Source organism: Capra hircus, chromosome 19, assembly GCF_001704415.2.
Source record: "Capra hircus breed San Clemente chromosome 19, ASM170441v1, whole genome shotgun sequence".
Lineage (NCBI taxonomy): Eukaryota > Metazoa > Chordata > Mammalia > Artiodactyla > Bovidae > Capra > Capra hircus.
The window spans coordinates 44,755,771-44,773,352 of NC_030826.1; the positions used below are offsets into that span (position 1 = coordinate 44,755,771).

At 48.6% G+C, this 17,582-nt stretch overlaps 1 protein-coding gene across 2 annotated transcripts in view; it reads right to left on the bottom strand.

Annotated features, from left to right (window-relative positions):
• The window catches only part of PLEKHM1 (pleckstrin homology and RUN domain containing M1), a 56,777-nt gene extending 40,168 nt beyond the window's left edge, over window positions 1-16,609 (bottom strand). Inside the window, exons 1-5 of one of the 2 annotated variants that reach the window (XM_018065267.1) lie at window positions 16,506-16,609; window positions 13,532-13,690; window positions 9,937-10,025; window positions 6,318-6,565; window positions 3,961-4,587 (exon numbers count right to left, since the gene is read on the bottom strand). In XM_018065267.1, the coding sequence (XP_017920756.1) occupies window positions 3,961-4,587; window positions 6,318-6,565; window positions 9,937-9,984 (923 nt within the window). In that variant the 5' untranslated portion in view covers window positions 9,985-10,025; window positions 13,532-13,690; window positions 16,506-16,609. The remainder of the gene's footprint in view (window positions 1-3,960; window positions 4,588-6,317; window positions 6,566-9,936; window positions 10,026-13,531; window positions 13,691-16,505) is intronic. The other variant, XM_018065268.1, reaches the window with a different exon arrangement.

The window sequence follows — 17,582 nt, forward strand, 5'->3', positions numbered from 1 at the left end:
TTAGAGGGCAATCTGGTGGGAAAATATATGTATTATGAGTATTTACATGTGTAAAATAAATAAAAAGCATGGCCTGGAGAATCTGAATGGTTACCTTATAAAGGATTCCTCATAAGCAATTCTGAGCCTGTGGTTTTCTTGAACATGCCAACTATGGTGGTGATACACGGTACTATTTGGCAGTCAAGAGCCACTAATAAAGGCACAGAGGTGGGCTACATATACTCAAGAATCATTTCTCCCCCAAGGGAAGGCCTCATGACGGTGACCTCTGACAAATATTACTAAGCAAGGTTTTTCAGCAGTGGATATGGGGACAAGCAGAGCTGATGTCACAGGCACCCAAAAGTAAAATCACACCACCAGCACGCATGCTGAGTCAGACACTGTTCTAAACGCTTGAAGATCTCTATTCGCTGCATCGCCCCAGCATTCCTTTGATGCATTCTCACCCCCATTTTACAGATGAGGACATCAAGGTCAGAAAGGTTTACTAACTTGCCTGAGTTGGTAAAGCTGGCTGATGAAGGACTCAGGCAGCCTGGCTCTTGAGTCCACACTCTTTACCACTAGACTGTACCTGTGCTTCTCAGCGATAATTATAACTCAGACCTAACGAATGCAAAAGAGGCTGTGAGAGCCAGTTAATCTCTTCACAAGGTAAACTGTAGATTGGTTTCTGCCAAACATTGATAAATTTCATTTGAAATGGGTTTTGCATTTCAGGTCTGATATGTAGCTTTGTTTTGTTTTTTCCTATACAGCCCAGCTTGCTGGATCTTAGTTCCCCTACCAGGGATTGAACCCTGGGCCCAGAGCAGTGAAGGCATGGAGGTCTAATCGCTGGACCACCAGGGAATTCCCAATTTGCAGATGTTCTGATTTTCATAGATGTAAGAGTTTAAGCACAATGTGTTTACACCCAATTTTAAGTCACATACATTTCAGTAACACATTAACGTAAGTAAACTCTTTAAGTGTTGGTGAGAATCTCCCTTAAAACGTACACTCCAAGAAACGCTGGTCTCTGTGGATGCTCGAAGAACGGTGGTGATGGCTGCTTCTGCGTGTGTGTGGTATCTGGTTCCCCACATCACTGTCCAGTCTGGGTCTACACTTCCTGACCTCATCTTCCCTTCCGTTCCCCCAGAATACCCAGGACAACACTTCCCCTGAAGGAGGGCGGATGGTCACTGATTCAACAACCTTAGGCTGGAATTTTCCAATCACAAGACACATGAAAGATAAAGGCAAGACACATGACAGAGAGAAGCCTGGCTGGTCTGTGGGGGGAGAAGCACCAAAGGCTAGGACAGGTGGCTGACAGTCAGGCACGCCTCGGGCCCTGCCATCTCTGGGGCAGGGGTCACTCCTCAGAACATTATATCTAATCCTTCCATTTGGACACATGAAAATTCCATCTGATGTGTTCAAAGTTCAGAAGCCGTTTCTGGGAACTACCACACATTCTTATGTGTGCAACTGATTGATGGGCATCTCATTTGACTTTCAAACGGCCCTATGAGGGAATTTCCATTTTAAAGATAAAGAAGCAATGAGACAGTAACTATAGTAACAATAAGGACCTACTGTACAGCACAGGAAAATCTACTCAATACTCTAATGACCTATATGGGAAAAGAATATAAAAATGAGTGGATAGATGTATATGTACAACTGAATCCCTTTGCTGTACGGCAGAAACTAACACAACATTGTAAATCAACTATACTCTGGGGAAAAAAAAAGATAAACAGAACCTCCAAAAGAGTTAGTAATATGCAGGACACCACTGAGCTTGTAAGTGGTAGAACTGGCTTGAAACTGGATCTGCTTCCGGGCCAGTCCAGGACACCCAGTCCTGGTGTGATTCCTACAAGCCCTGTAAAGACCTGAACCAAGGTGGGGGTGAGGGTGGGGACAGCAGTTGTGGAAGGAAGGTCCTAACACAGTTGATGGAAAAATGAGTCCTACCTAGAGGGAATGCTTCATAAACAGCTACCGTTTTTACCTATCAGATGAGATAACATCCAAAAGTTTGCTAATACCTTCTGTTGTCAAGGCTGAGAGGACACAGGCATACCCCTGATGAAGTGTAGATAGGCAACATCTATAAAAATCATTAATTAATCTACCCCTTGGTTCAGTAATTTTTCTTCTGGGAATTTACTGAACAGAGAGAACTCGCATAGAGCTAAAGGACCACATTCACAGGTTATCTGTAGAAACCCTGAACTCCAATGTCCATTAAACGCGGGGCTGATTCAATAAACTAAGGTACATTCATACAGTGAACAAATATGTAATAGAAAAAGAAGCTCCGATATGACAAGATCTCCCAAATAAGGTATATGTGTGTGTGTTAATCACTCAGTCGTGTCTGACTCTTTGTGATCCCATGGACTGTATAGCCTACCAGGTTCCTCTGTCCGTGGAATTCTCCAGGCCAGAATACTGGAGTGGGTTGCCATTTCCTTCTCCAGGGGATCTTTGCAACCCAGGGATCAAACCTGGGTCTCCTACATTGTGGGCAGATTCTTTACCACTGAGCCACAGGGAAGCCCTGGTAAGCTATAGAATGGTATATTTATAATTTATACTAGCTTTTGTGGAAAGAAGTGGGGAAATAAGAAACAAGAGATAAAGGACTTCTCCTGTGGTCCAGTGGTAAAGAATCTGACTTCAATGTAGGGGACATGGGTTTAATCCCTAGTTGGGGAACTAGGATCCCACATGCCATGAGGTAACCAAGCCCGTGTACCCCAACTACTAAGCTTGCGCTCCAGAGCCCGTGAGCCACATGTGCCACAACCAGACAAGCTTGTGTGCGTCACAGCTAGAGAAAGCCCATGTGCAGCGACGAAGACTAGCGCAGCCAAAAAAGAAATAAGAAAGATAATAACCTATAAAGGAAAAGAATCTATAAAAGGATATATATATCTGAAGCTAACACAGTACTGTAAATCATCTATAGTTCAATTAAAAAAAAAGAAATAAGAAAGAAAAAGTTCAAATCTATATATTCACGCATGCTACAGCTGGATTTAGAGACACTGGAAAAATATGTAAGAAATTAATATTTATGGTTACAGGGGTGGGAGAGATTTTTCACTGTACACATTTTAGATTTTTTTTAACTATAAAAATAGATTATCAAAAATCAATGTTAAAAAGCCTGAATGAAGGAAGGCTCTGCCCAGGCTCCTGTTTCCAGCCAAGTTTGTTACTCTATGTCCTCCTCCTCCACACACTCACTCGTCCCCATCTGCCTGCCACTCCCGTGCAGGCATCACCTAGGTTTTATGTCCTCCAGAAGACCTTCCATGAGGTCCCAGAAGATCACGCTGTGCACTCTGCTTCACTGTATTTTTCGGAAATTGTACACAGAGCTCTGAACTATTGGTTTCCTTCTCTCTCGATGAAGATGACAATGATATTTGACATTGAAACTCAGAGAGACTAACTAACTTGTCACAGGTCACCTAGGACAGAGCTGGGGCTGGAACCAGCTCTAAGCCCCATCTAAAGGCATTCCAGGGATTTCCCTGCTGGACCATGCTAAGACTCCATGCTCCCAATGCAGGGGGCCAGGGTCTGATCCCTGATCAGGGAACTAGATCTGACATGCCACAACTAAGAGTTCCCATGCCACAACTAAAGATCCTGCATACCACAATGAAGATGGAAGAGTTCAAGTGTTGCAACTAACTTGGCACAGCCAAATAAATAAATAAATATATATTTTTAAATGCATTCTATGCATTCTCCCCACGAGCCCCAGCTTGTCTCCAGGTACAGCTCCCAGTAACTCTGGTCCCTGAGGGAGAGTTTATGACCTCTGTTTGTCTTTCTAACAAGAAATCCTGAGCTCAGCGACAGGCAATCATGTGCTCCAGGAAGGGCGGGAGAACAAGAAGAGAAGCAGGAAGGAAGGGGAAGGGGTGGGGGAGGGGAACTCACTCTTGCAGAGACATGTCCGAGTCATCGGCATTGGCCATCCCCAGGTCTGAGTCATAGGACATGGGCTCCTCGGAACGGTCTGGACTCTTGGAGCCATTCTCTTGGAGGAGGCAGCTGTCAGAGTTGAGGCTGCAGGAAAGCTGGGATGAACTGGCCGTGTCCAGGCTGAGGGAGGAGGCAGTGAGCTGCCGGCTCCGTCGGATCTTGTGGCCTGAGTGCTGGACCTCGATGTCCTCTGAGCCCGAGGAATGGGAGATGGAGTCCAGGGACTCCTTCCGCTGCAGTTCAGCTCCAGGGGTAGTGAGGGGGTCGAGCTCTGACAGTGGGCAGAGCCCCGAGAGGGCCAGTGGGGTGAGCGTCCACTCGTTGAGGATGGCAGACTTGTAGGAGAGCTCAAAGGACAGGGACGTCAGGCCCTGAAGGAAGCTCAAGAGGAACTCGCCCTCCTCGGCGTCGCGGAGCAGGGCTGTGGGCTGGTAGTACTCGCACAGGCGGGCCTGCTCCTGTAGCAGCAGCTTCAGGTAGCACTCCATCAGGCCGTCGTTGAGGGCCAGCCGCAGCCAGGCCCGGCAGCGGCCGACGTCCGTGCTCACAAAGATCAGGTGCTCCAACTCTGAGATGATGTGTCTGGGAAGATGGAGAACAGACACATTTCAAGAAACGACTGCCAGTCACCGAGATGTCATTTTATCTACTGGTTAGCAAGAGCCAAGAACAATGACTGCAAGTATACATAGGCATGAAAAATTCTTGGATGACAGCATTTAAAGGGAAATTCAGAAAGATTCAGCTATAACCCCCAGTGTTCTTAGGCTGGTATCATGAAGGATCATTTCCATTTTCATGACAACTATCTGTCCGGCCCGACAACATCTGCTCATCTGGGACACGTCTGTTGAGCCCCCAGGGCAAGGTCTTTGGAGCTGTGAAGACACAGGGTCGAGACATGGTCCCTACCCTCGGTCTAGGTAATGACTTTTCAAGGGCATACTGAGGTGAGCCCTATTGTTAGCAGCACTGTGGTGGGGGCCAAGCAATCACTTCTGGGTTGGAATAAGAAAAATGCCATAGAAAGGGGGTCTCTGCGCTGGGCCTTAAGGGATTTCAAGAGGCAAAGGCGGAAGGGGAACTTCCAAGGTGTAAGAGACCGATGGAGAAAAAGGCATAAAGGGGAGAAGAGCAACAGACTACAACAGGAGTGGGGAGCTCTGGCTGCAGCCTGGGGAGGAGGAGCGGAAGATCCGATTGCAAGGCGAGGTAATAATACAGAGTCTTGAGTATCAAATGGGGGAAGCAGAATGGGGCAATGGTACCCACACCTGGCTGTGCATTAGAACTCTGTAGAGAATGAGACCAGGATACAGGTTCCGGGGCCCCAGGCAAGTGAATCAGACCCCAGCCTGACAGATGGCTACAGGGTTTTGCTCAGAAAAGCTACACGCCCATAGCTATGCAGACTTCAGGGCAGGGTGTTCCGTCCTGGCCCCATGTGTACCAAACTCAGCTCCTAAAATGTGTGTCTGCTGTAAATGCCCCTCCTCTGACTACACCATCCCCAGTGTATGGCTCCCCCGCAGGAGCACTGACCATACTCTGCAGAACCCAGGGATGGAGCTCGGGTCAGCTTGAGCTCACTAAAGGCTGGCCGACTGACCGAAGAAAAGACAGAAGGAGATAAGGGGGACACTTAGAAAGGCACTTCCACCCAGAATTAAGGTGAGAGCCTGAGACAGGGCAGTGGCAGGAGGCACAAAAAGGAAGACTGGAGACTGACATGACTCCTTGGGGCAGGACTGACAAGACACCAGGGGCATTTAATAGACCAGAGAGGCTCCATGCCAGCTGCCTGCTCCAAAGCCCAGGCGGTTCAGGGCAGGGCAGACAAGACAAATGTCTCAGGGCACACATTCAGACGCTCTGGTTGGAGGCTGCTCTTCTTAAATTGAAAAAAAAAAAAAAGGCCCTACCTCCTTACAAGTATGTTACTTAGCACACAAATATGCAAACATCCTCAGGCATGGTCAGCAAATTTCTGGAAAGGGGCAGACAGTAAAGATTTTAGGCTTTGCAGGCCACATAGCTTCTGTTGCAACTACAGAATTTGCCAGAGGATGGAAAAAAGACAGCTCTTGCTTCCACTCAGGGTGCCCAGCCTGGGGCTCGACACTGCGCCGGGCCACTGCCTGAGGGGTCCACTGAGGCCTGGGCTAACACCACCCTCCTCTGGGCCATCTCCTCTCCACACCACGGGGCTCCCTGTGGCTTTCCACAGAAAAGTCCTGGAAGGAAGAGCCCGGAGCCCCACATTCTGAAGCTCCACTCCGACGTGAACCCCGTCCCCACCCAGCAGCTCTCACTTGTGGGTGACAGCTTTCAGGAGAGGCCAGAAGACGGGCTGAGGCAGAGGCTTCTGGTGGGCGCCTTTTTTCCTCTTCCCTCCGGCCTCGGCGCGGATGTGCTTGGCATGCAGGCCGTGGATGAAGACGGCCTCCAGGGCGCTGCACATGCTGTTGGCATCTCCGTCTTCGCTCGTGACCACTGCGTCCGAGGACACGTATTGCTTCTGCAGCGCCTTCACGGAGCCCACTAGCTTCTTCTTGATGACCTGGGCAGCGCCAGACACAACACAGGTCTTTAGAGGCTCCTGCGGCGACCCCTGCAATGTCATTCTGCTTGTTGCCAAACACATGGGTCCCCACGCAAGCACAAATCCGTGTATCTCTGCAACATGACTAAGACAGGCCGGGACCTCCCTGATGGTCCAATGGCTAAGACTGTGCGCTCTCAATGCAGGGGTCCCTGGTCAGGGAGCTAGAGCCCAGATGCCCCAACTAAATATATTGCATGCAGCAACAAAGACCCAGTGCAGCCAAATACATAAATTAAAATTTTTTCTTTTTTAAAATTTTTAAAAAAAGAAAATCAAAAATTTTTAATTAAAAATAAAAGAAAAAATTTAGTAGGGCTAATGGTAGAAAATAAAGAGAAAGAAGAAAAAGAAAAAAATCACACTGAGAAGTGTTGCGATTATTATTAATTATTGCAAAGATATTTGTGGGGTTTTTTTTGCTTGGTTTTCAGTTTTTAAATTTATGTACTTATTTATTGGCCATGCTGCGAGGCTTATAGGATCTTAATTCCCCAACCAGCGATTGAACCCAGGTCACAGAAGTGAAAGCACCAGGTCCTAACCACTGGACTGCCAGGGCCTGTTTGCTTGCTTTTTAAACCAAACAGCAGTGAGCTGACAGCCATATAAACCTTGTGTTTAAGTACTGACTCCACTATAGTTACAGATATGGGAGCTGAAGTAATTCATCTAGGGCGGGAGTGAGATTTTACCAATCTTAATCATATGACCAACATTCCACAGAGAGTCAATAAGTTAAGAGGCAAAAAGTGCTGTGTTAGAACAATAAAAACACCCAGAAACAGGAGCATGGTTTATAGGAAGAAAGATCCTAGACCTGGCAGTCAGAGCCTGGGTTTAGGCTCAGTTCTGGTAGTCACCAGCTGGGTCACCTCGATATTCCGCTTAACCTCTCTGAGCCTCAATTTCCTATCTGTTATACAGAAACAATACCTTGTGATTCACAGCACTGGAGCGGGGGTACTCTTTGAGGGCAGGACTAGCTTTTTATTCATCCTCATGCCCTCAACAATGGTCCTGGTTCTCGGCATGTATATTCGGTAAATGTTTGCTAAATGAATAAACAGGAGTCTTCGCTGGTGGTCCAGCGGTTAAGAAACCACCTTTGGATTCAGAAGAAGGAGCCAGGGTTTGATCCCTGGTCAGGGAATTAAGATCCCACATGCCTTGGGGCAACTAAAAAGAGCCCGTGAGCCACAACTAGAGAAGCCGACGCACATTGCAACTAGAGAAAGCCTATATTTAAACATACATAAAGTCCTCTGGAAATACAGAGTTAAGATTGTTCTAGCATAATAGAAGTACATATGTCAAAATTACCTAAGGGTTTGGAAAAGGACTGGAAGGGATTACAGAAAAACTGGTTTGAATTATTAGGTGACAGGATTATGGACAAATATCTCACTGGTTTTTATTTTAGACAACACAATCCCTGTTAATGTTCTTTGAAAAGTTAAATGTTCTTTTGTCAGAACAGCTTTAATGAGAAATAATTTGCATATCATAAAATCCGCTCATTAAAACACACAGCTCGGTGGTTTTTAGTACATTCACAGAACTGTGCAACCATTTCTACTATCTAATTTTAGAACATTTCATTGCCCTCAAAAGAAACCTTGTACCCATTAGCAATCACTCACTATTCCCTTCTTCCCCCAACCTCTGGCAACCACTGATCTACTTTCTGTTTCTATGGATTTGCCTATTTTCTGGACATTTCACATAAATGGAATCACACAACATGCAGCCTGTTGTGTCTGACTTCTTTCACTTAGTATGTTTTCAAGTTAGTCGGTGTAGTAGCATGGATCAGTAGGTCATTCCTTTTTATTGCTAAATAATATCCCATTGCACGGATATATCACATTTTATTTATGCATTCGTCAATTAATAGATATCTGGGTTGTTTCCACCTTTTTAGCTGCAATGTTGCTATGAACATTCACATACAAGTTTCTGTGTAGACATATGTTTTCAGTTCTCTTCCGTATATACCTAGGAATGGAATTGCTGGGTTGTATGTAACACTGTTTCACTTTTTGAGGAACTATCAAAGTGTTTTCCACAGTGGCTATACCATTTTACACTCCCACCAGCAAGGGATGCGGATTCCAACTTCTCCACAACCTCACCAACACTTATTATTGTCTGCCATTGTCATTACAGCCATCCTAGTAGGTATGAAGAAGTACCTCAATATGGTTTTTTTCTCCCCCCACACTGCTCAGCATGTGGGATTTTAGTTCCCTTACCAGGGAGTTAACCCACACCCACTGCAATGGAAACTCAGAGTCTTAACCACTGGACCACCTGGGAAGTCCTTCATTATGGCTTTTTTTTTCCTTACTGGAAAAATTTTTATTTTTAAAATTTTTGTTGGAGTATAGTTGATTTATAATGTGTTAGTTTCAGGGGCACAGCAAAGTGAATCAGATGTGTGTGTGTATATATATATATATATAACTATATATATACAACTTTATATATAATGTTATATATATATAACTATATATATAACTATAACTATATAAATATATAACTATATATATAAAGATTATTCTCCCATAAAGGCTATTACAGACTATTGACCTGTGCTACACAGCAGGTGCTTATTGTTGTTGTCATTCAGTTGCTAAGTCATGTCCAACTCTTTGTAACCCCATGGACTGTAGCACGCCAGGTTCCCTGTCCTTCACTATCTCCTGGAGTTTGTGAAGGAGAAGGAGACATGTCCCCAATGCATGTCCACTGATTCAGTGATGCCATCCAACCATCTCATCCTCTGTTGTCCCCTTCTCCTCCAGCCCTCAATCTTTCTCAGCATCAGGGTCTTTTCCAATGAGTCAGTTCTTTGCATCAGGTGGCCAAAGTATTGGTCCTTATTAGTTACCTGTTTTATATATATTAGTGTGTATATCAGTCCCAATCTCCCAATTTATCCCTTCCCGACCCTTATCCCCCGATAACCATGTTTGTTTCCTACACTAGTGACTTTACTTCTATTTTCCTCATTATGGTTTTGATTTGTCTTTGTCTAACATCTAATGATATTGAGCATCTTTTTATGTATTTATTGGTCATCTGTATATCTTCTTCGGAGAAATCCTTGGTCTTCAGATAACCTATATTCAATCCCCATTGTTTTATGTAAATCCCCATTTTATCACCAATAAGATGATTTTGGGCAGGATCTTTTGGGTACAACTTTTTCTCAACCCGAGGCTTCTCTTTCTAAACAGTGCTAATTCATTTCAAAGTCAGAAAAAACAAAGACATGGCTGTCCAAGGCACCCCTTCTCCCACCCTGATCTTCCCTTGTTGCCTACCGGGATGGCAGCCCGGGGGTCCAGTCCATTCTCCACCCCTGAGAGCATCTCCACTCCAGCAGCAGCTCCCCAAGAGACTCACATGACACCTGCAGAGAAGACACGGCTGTAGGGATAATCACTGTGCCGGCCCACGTCTTCACCACACCTCACCCCTATCTTACGCAAACTGCAACTGAGAGGAGTTTTAATACAAATGTGAAAACTGAGCGTGGATTTTAAGGAAGGAAATAGGAAGAAAAAAAAAGGCTGATGGATTGGACCTCATGAGGAGAGGAGCCCTGGGTGCCAAGGGTGGGTCTGTCCCAAAAGGCGGGTAGAAAGGGCCCTTTGTACTTAGTTGCTCAGTCATGTCTGACTCTTTGTGACCCCATGGACTGTAGGCCGCCAGGCTACTCTGTCCATGGGGATTCTCCAGGCAAGAATACTGGAGTGGGTTGCCCTGCACTCCTCCAGAGGATCTTCCCAACCTAGGGACTGAACCCAGGTCTCCCACATTGCAGGTGGATTCTTTACTGTCTGAGCACCAGTGAAGCCCAAGAATACTGGAGTGGGTAGCCTATCCCTTCTCCAGGGGATCTTCCTGACCCAGTAATCAAACCGGGGTGTCCTATACTGCAGGTGGATTCTTTACCAGCTGAGCTACCAGAGAAGCCCAGAAAGGGCCCTTCATGCCACACCAAACACTGGCACAAAAAGGCAGGGGACGAAAGGCAGATCTGATACAGAGCTGAGGGTGCAAGGGCGCTGCTGCAGCTGAAGGCGCCAAGAACCCACAGGGGCTGAGAAACAGCAGCTCACAATTCACATTCGGGGCCTGGGCCTTGCAACTGTCCCCTGACTCCTCTCCTAGCCCAGGCTTGGCCAGCTCAGTGGGGAAAAGTACAACTGGCATGGCTTCAGACGGAATGGCACTCCTGCCACGCCGCTGCTTCTCCTTCGGGCCATGAGGGTCCAGCCTGAACAGCACAGGCACATGTCTAAAGGGTAACAACATGGGTTCTAATCCTGATTTGCCACTAGCCAACTTGGCACACTGGGGCATGTATCAGACCTCTTGGATGGCGACTATGAGTGTGGACAGCGCCAAGCACAGGGCCTGATATTTACCAAGGATAAATGGTATCTCTAACCCTAGGGGATGCGGTCATTCAAATTTATAGGCAAAGGATGCCACTGCCTAAATAAGCGTGTGTAGGCAGCTCAAGTCAGTATGCAGAGACATCTCTTGGGGCAGCTGGCTTTCTCCTGAGGCAACTAGGCCAAGGGTGGCATGTTGGGGGATGGTGGGGACTTTGGCCTGAACCTGAGGGGGCTGCTGCCTGGTCCCACCTCAGCAACCTGTACAGACCAGGACGGGACAGGCACACTCACATCTAAACAAATCTCGAGTGGCCACACAACTGAGCATGAGGGGACACCAAAAAAAAGAAAAGAAAAAAGGGTTATTGCTGTCTCTGCTCTCAAAAACTCATGGCCCATGGGAGTCCCATGGCAGTCCAGTGGTTAAGACTCCACATTGCAGGGGCTGTGAGTTCAATCCCTGGTTGGGAAACTGAGATCCCACATGCCATGTGGTGCATCCAAAAAAACAATCAACCGAAACTCACGGCCCAAAGACGTTACTAAAACCAAGGCACGCTCAGTGGGTTTTGTACCTTTTACATATATCACCTCATTCATTTCTCATAACCACCCTGGGAGTGTTTTATTATCTTAGTCTGACAGATAAGAAACAGAAGCTGATGCAGGTAAAGGAAATTCCCAAGATTCCAGGGCTGGTAAGTGGCCAACTCTACCACCCACTGCCAGGACAAGGGTCACACCTGCTCGAGGGAAACTCTCAGACTGATGGAGTATGATCACCTCCCTTCTGGAAGAGGTGGGTGTAGGTGAGGGGGAATGCAGGGAGGGACAAGGGGGCAGGGAGGCCTTGGGGGTCCAGGTGAGGGGCTGCAGTGGGACACTGAGGTCAGCCTGGAGGGAAAGGTTTACAGGAGGACATGAGCGCGACATCTGGAAGTGACAGAGGCAGCGTGGCCCTTAACGGTGGGAGATGGTCTGATTCAGTGCCTGGTCCCTGGAGCTGGCAGAGGGTAAACAGGACCCAGAGCTGACCTCCCCCAGTGAAGACACACGGAGTGAGGGAGGGGTTTGGAGGGTGGCCCCTGCAGAGCCAGCCCTGGTCAGGGCGTGACGGACCACAGGATGCAACCCTTGACCTCAGGCCCTGTCTTACCGCCTCACCCTCACTTCATTCCCCCTCCCACCTACAGGGATTCTTGGGCCGCGTCCAGTTTCCGGCCACCAGCACCCCAAGCGGAAGGACCGGTATTGCAGACAGTCCCTCTGGACAACGTTCCTTCCAGGCCAACTTGTATGGCTCAGGAGGCCAAATCCAGGTGTTCTGGCTCCAAGACCCTGGGCACCGATCCCCTTCAGTAATTCCAGTGGCCACAGGCCTCCCCTCCGGCCACAGGCTTCCCCTCAGGCCTGCTTCTTCTGGAAGGAGCCTCAAGCCCCACAGCTGCCCTTCCCTCAACCAGCCACAGGTCAGGACAGGAAAGGCTTAGGCCTCAGCAACTCAAACAATAGCCTGGGTTCATTAAGGCTTCATAATGAATTAACTGAAAATAATATTCATGGGTGTGTGTGTGGGGGGAGGGTAACCTTGTTAGTAAGCAGGTGCTCCAGGCCAGAAAGGGTCTCTTCGCACATAGACTGATGCTGAGAGGTCAGAGCAGGGCCAGACAAGTACCCGTCACTTTTAAAACCAAGTGTCAGAAAAGCTACAGAATGACAGCGCAGAGGAGTTCAGAAGGCAATGGCCACTTGATAATTCACAAAACAGGACTGAGGCTTTGGGGTTCATGCCACACTTTAGGGCACACCTTTCTTTGCAAGAAGCCAAAGCACCCCGCCTATGTGGGTCTGCCCCAGCATGCCTCAGGGAGGCGGGAATCAGCTCAGAGGCAGGAGTGTGATGGGTGATGCCATGAGAACTTGCTGATGGAACCAGAATGGGGCTCGGTCTCCTGACTGCTGGGTCAGCACTCCATCCCTCTCCAGGCCCCCCAGTCTACCTTCCCATGGGACGGGTTTCACTTCCTGTCCTCAGAACACTCTTCACTGACACCAAAAACCAAACCAAAGGCCGGGGCGGGGCTGCAAAGAGACCTAGGCTAAGAAGAGTAAGGGGATAATGTGGGGAACACTGCTAAAAGGTTCTTCAAACACCACTGGTGGAGTCTGACAGAAAAGGTGACTTCTGTCTGCCCCTTAGGCAAATCCTAACCTTGAAAAGTCTACCTCTCCCCCCAAGTATCAATTCACCTGGACTCAACGCTTCAAGCTTCTCTAATCTCATGTAATTCTTAAATCAATCCTGTGAGAGAAGGGTGATTATCCCCATTTTACAGAGGAGAAAACTGAGGCTCAGTAGGGATAGAACTCTTTGGTTTCCTCATTCTAAGTCTTGTGTCTTTCGCCAGATCAAAGTGTCTCAGGTCTTTGATTCTAAGAGTTTCAGGCAAAACTTATTACTTTGGAACTAAGTAATAATTAACTTTGCACTCAGAAACTCAAACAATCTTACCCATCAAGTCTGTAGTCCCAACCAGCTGAGGCCAAGTCCTTTCCATGGTACCCAGGTTTCACAGTTGTCTCTTCTTAAATGTTCCGACACACAGGAAGGAACTGTTCTGGTTGCTTTTCTTTCTTATGCTGCCTGGCCTTCTATGTATGTCCAATTTCACTTCACCAAGGAAGAAAGAAAAGAAAAGAATGGCTTAGATGAGACTTACACTAAAGGAAGGAAAGAACTGCTGGGCTTCTTCAGTTCTGAAACACTCCATCCATCAGTAAACAGCAGCCTCCTCTCCTTAGAGACTTCTCAGCTATTCCCAACAGCCTGCTCTCTACGGCCTGAATCCAACCCTGTACGGAGCTATTGAGAACAGTCTGGCATTTAAGCCATCCAGCTGCTGTATGAACTGATGAGTCATGGTTTACAGCTGGAAAAGAAGGACAAAGTTATCTTCTGATTCAGAAGGGCAGCTGATCTTTCAGACATGTGAGTGCTGAGTGAGTAAAGTATACCTCTTTCCACCTGAAGACTGTTGCATTTCTGGACAAGTGTCTTGAGGCAGGAGAAGTGAGTGGGGAGAGTGTGGAACGGGCTTTGAAGTCATCAGATGCCAGCTAGAGGAAGAGAAATTTCTAGCCCCGTGATTCCCAAACCAAAGGCTAGTGAGTAAGGCCAGAAATGTGAAGTCAGTGAAGACAGAGCAATTTTCTTTCCTTCTTCCTTCCTTCCATCAATAACACCCATCTGCCCCATATTCTTGTCTCATCCTTAGGATTCCAGCAAGGACCAACTAACTCTGAATGAATGATAACAGGAATTTTGTCTGACTCATTCACCATTGCATTTCTGGTGCCTAGAGCAACACACAGCACACAGTTGTGCTCAAAAAATATCTACTGGATGTACAGAAGAATAAAACAAAAATAAGGCTCAGGGCACGAATCTCCATTTCACAGGCTGAGGGAAGCTGAGGTATATGGTTCTCAGCCAGGATGGAACACCTTCCATTAAACCACCCTGCCAGCTGGCTAAAGCTATTTCAATGTATGCCACCTTAATAGGGTGCCGAGGGGGACACTGAAGGGAGGAGAGCATTCAACTTTTCAAAGGAACAAGACTATAAATGGCAAGAGGGCGTCCCTGGTGGTCCAGTGGCTAACATTCCATGGTCCCAGTGCAGGGGACCTAGGTTTGATCCCTGGTCAGGGAACTAGATCCTGCATGCCGCAATTAAAAAGATCCTGCGTGCTACAACTAGAACTCAGTGCAGCCAAATAAGTAAATAAATATGAAAAAAAGAGACTAGGAATGGCAAACAAAGACAACAGGTCCTATTGGGGACCCTTTAAAATTGCTACCAAATGGCCTCTAAAGCCAGGTACTCCCAAAGCCCAGGCGATGATAAATGCTGAAAGTGGGGCCTCAGGAATGTCCCTCTGCCTCAGCTACTCAGATATCTGGGCTCCCCATGTTCATGGGTAACCAAACAGCCCAAACTCAAAGATCCAGCACCTGCAGAAAGAGGAAGTGATTCAACAGCCGCTGTACGCGCCTGTAGCCCCCTGGGAGCCCTCTCACCTACGCTCCTCACAACGTGTAACATCATCTCTGGCATCCACTGCATTCCCTGTGTTCAGTGTCAGGACAGGCCTGCTCTCAGCTCTAGCTGGCAGGAGCACCCGGCGAAGGTCCATAACAAGTGACCACACTCATGGACACGGCTCTGTGAACACTGCTACACAGTGGTACTCCCTGAGCTTATTCCCGGCCAGAAAACCAACCAACAGGAAGTGATGGCTTCCACTGCCCCAGGCTATGTGGGAGCCAGGTGAGCGGCCATTATTCACCTTCCAGGTATCTGGTGACACCTACCATTCCAGCAGCAGCACAAGTCATTTAATATGAATGTTAGACATACAATTTCAGGGGGCAAGTCCAGGGGACCAGACACCTGGGCAAAATATCCCTGACCCTGACCCAAGGCAGGGAGCTCTACTTCTCCACACTTAACCTACCACCTGAAGCCCTGCCTGTACCCATCAAGCCCCTCAGTGTCTAACTGCTGGGTTCCCAGCAGGCAGTGACATTTGGCTGTTGAGGGGCAGCTGGTGAGGCTGGCAGGGGGACTCTTCACTAATTCTCAGACTGAGTGGGGACTGGGTTAAGGGAAAAACGGGTGTAGAACTGAGATGGGGACAGCAGAGGTGAGAGGGCAGGAGACCTCATTTTTAGTAAGATTGGGTGAGGACGTTAAGAACTGGGCACCAAGAGTCGCGGGCAGTTTAGCAAAGACTTAGGGACAGGAGTGTCCTCTGATGGTTGGAGATGGATAGGAAGTCTATGGTGGGCTAAGAAGTGAGGGGTTGAGTCTGTGAAGGCAAGAGGTGTGTAAGACTTGAGAAAGGGCTGAGATCAGTTACCAAAAAGAAAAGCGTGTGCTCAACAGGGCATCTACTTTGGTGGTGGGTCTTAAATGAGAGTGGGACAGAGATGGGGTGTTCAGGATGGGCATACCTTGGGGAGCTGAGCAGAGGGTGTGTAAGATTAGGATAAGAAGGCTGATCATGAAAAGGGCGAACCGAACCAGAATCGAGGCTAGTGTGCAGCATGAGGATCGCCAAAGGGGTTGGGGGGAAGCAGAGGCATGTGGTCAAGGTCAGGGGTGGAACTGGGCTACAGTGAGGTCAAGGATGAGGCTGCATTTACGCAAGACCGGTGGGGGGAGGGGGTCGGGTGGTAAGCCCTAGGGTCAAGTCACGAGTGGCAAATGGAGGGGACAGGCCAGCAGCGGCAGAGCGGGCCGAAGGCTAGGGTTGGAGTGGGGCGCGGAGCTTGGGCTGGGAAGGGTGAGGGCTCAGAAGCAAGGCAGTCTCAAGGCAACCAGGGGTCTGGATTCAGGGAAAGGGCTGGTGTCCCCTTGCCCATATGCGTCCCGGCCTCGCCGCCCCTCTGCTGCCCGCCTCGCCCCGGATCCTTAACTCACCGAAGGGAGAAGCGAGGGGGCGGGGGCAGTGCCAGCCGCTGCAACCCCTAAGCCTCGGATGGGACGCCGCGGCCTCCCGGCCACTGACAACAGGAAGCGACTCCCGCGGCGCCTGACGCCGTAACGTCAGCTCTGCGTCCGGCCCCGCCCCTGCCCGTGGAGCCAATCGTGGGGCCCGGAGGGGCTACGGGGCGGGGCCAGCGCTCCCGTGCCTGAGGATTCTCAGCCCCGGAGTAGATACGTGGTCTGGGAGGCTCACGGTCACTGTACCCTAGCAGGGCACGGAGAAGCAAGGCCGCCGGCCCCCGGCGGAATGCGTCCTCACTGCCCGCCTGCCGCTGCACTGCCCGCCTTCCGCTGGATCTGTGTCAGGCGAGATCCTGGCTTCTGAGTTCCCGACCTCATCTGCGTAGAACTGGGGCCGTCACTTGGCCTCCAGAGAAGGTTCCCCGCTTGTAAAATGGGACCAACGCCTACCCTATTTTTGCCTCCCCCAGGGAATCAGTGTAGCCAAATGGGCAGAGCCCAGGCCCAACTTGGAGCTTCTGTCCCGCCTGGCGTTTCTCAGGAAAAGCCTGTATGTTTTAAGCACAGCTTGTATCAAGGGAACACCTTGAGGTCCCCCGGCATTATCTAGTAACTTACCATCATGCCTGCGCCACACTCGCTCAAGCAGTTATTCTCACGTAGCCTTGTGGTTGTTTGCTTTCCGTCGTAGAAGCGATATTTCTCTTTCAAATGGAATCGGAATAGGGACTTTCTTGGTGGTGCAGTGGTTAAGACTCCATGCTGCCAATGAAGGGGGTTCCATCCCTGCTCAGGGAACTAGCTCCCACAAACCAATGAAGTCCTGACGCAGCCAAATATTTTTTTAAAAAGGAGGGGTACAGAGAACCAAAGGTCAAAAGTGGGGGTGGGGGGTGGGTCCTGACATTCTTGAGACATTTAACACGAGCAGGTTTCTATCGAGTGAGACTAGGGCCTGCGTGTGGAAGAGGTACCACTACACGCAGGGCCGTGGGACTTTGGGGTGGCTTTACAGGACTGGGGGATGGGGGACACACCAGTTCTTGGGAG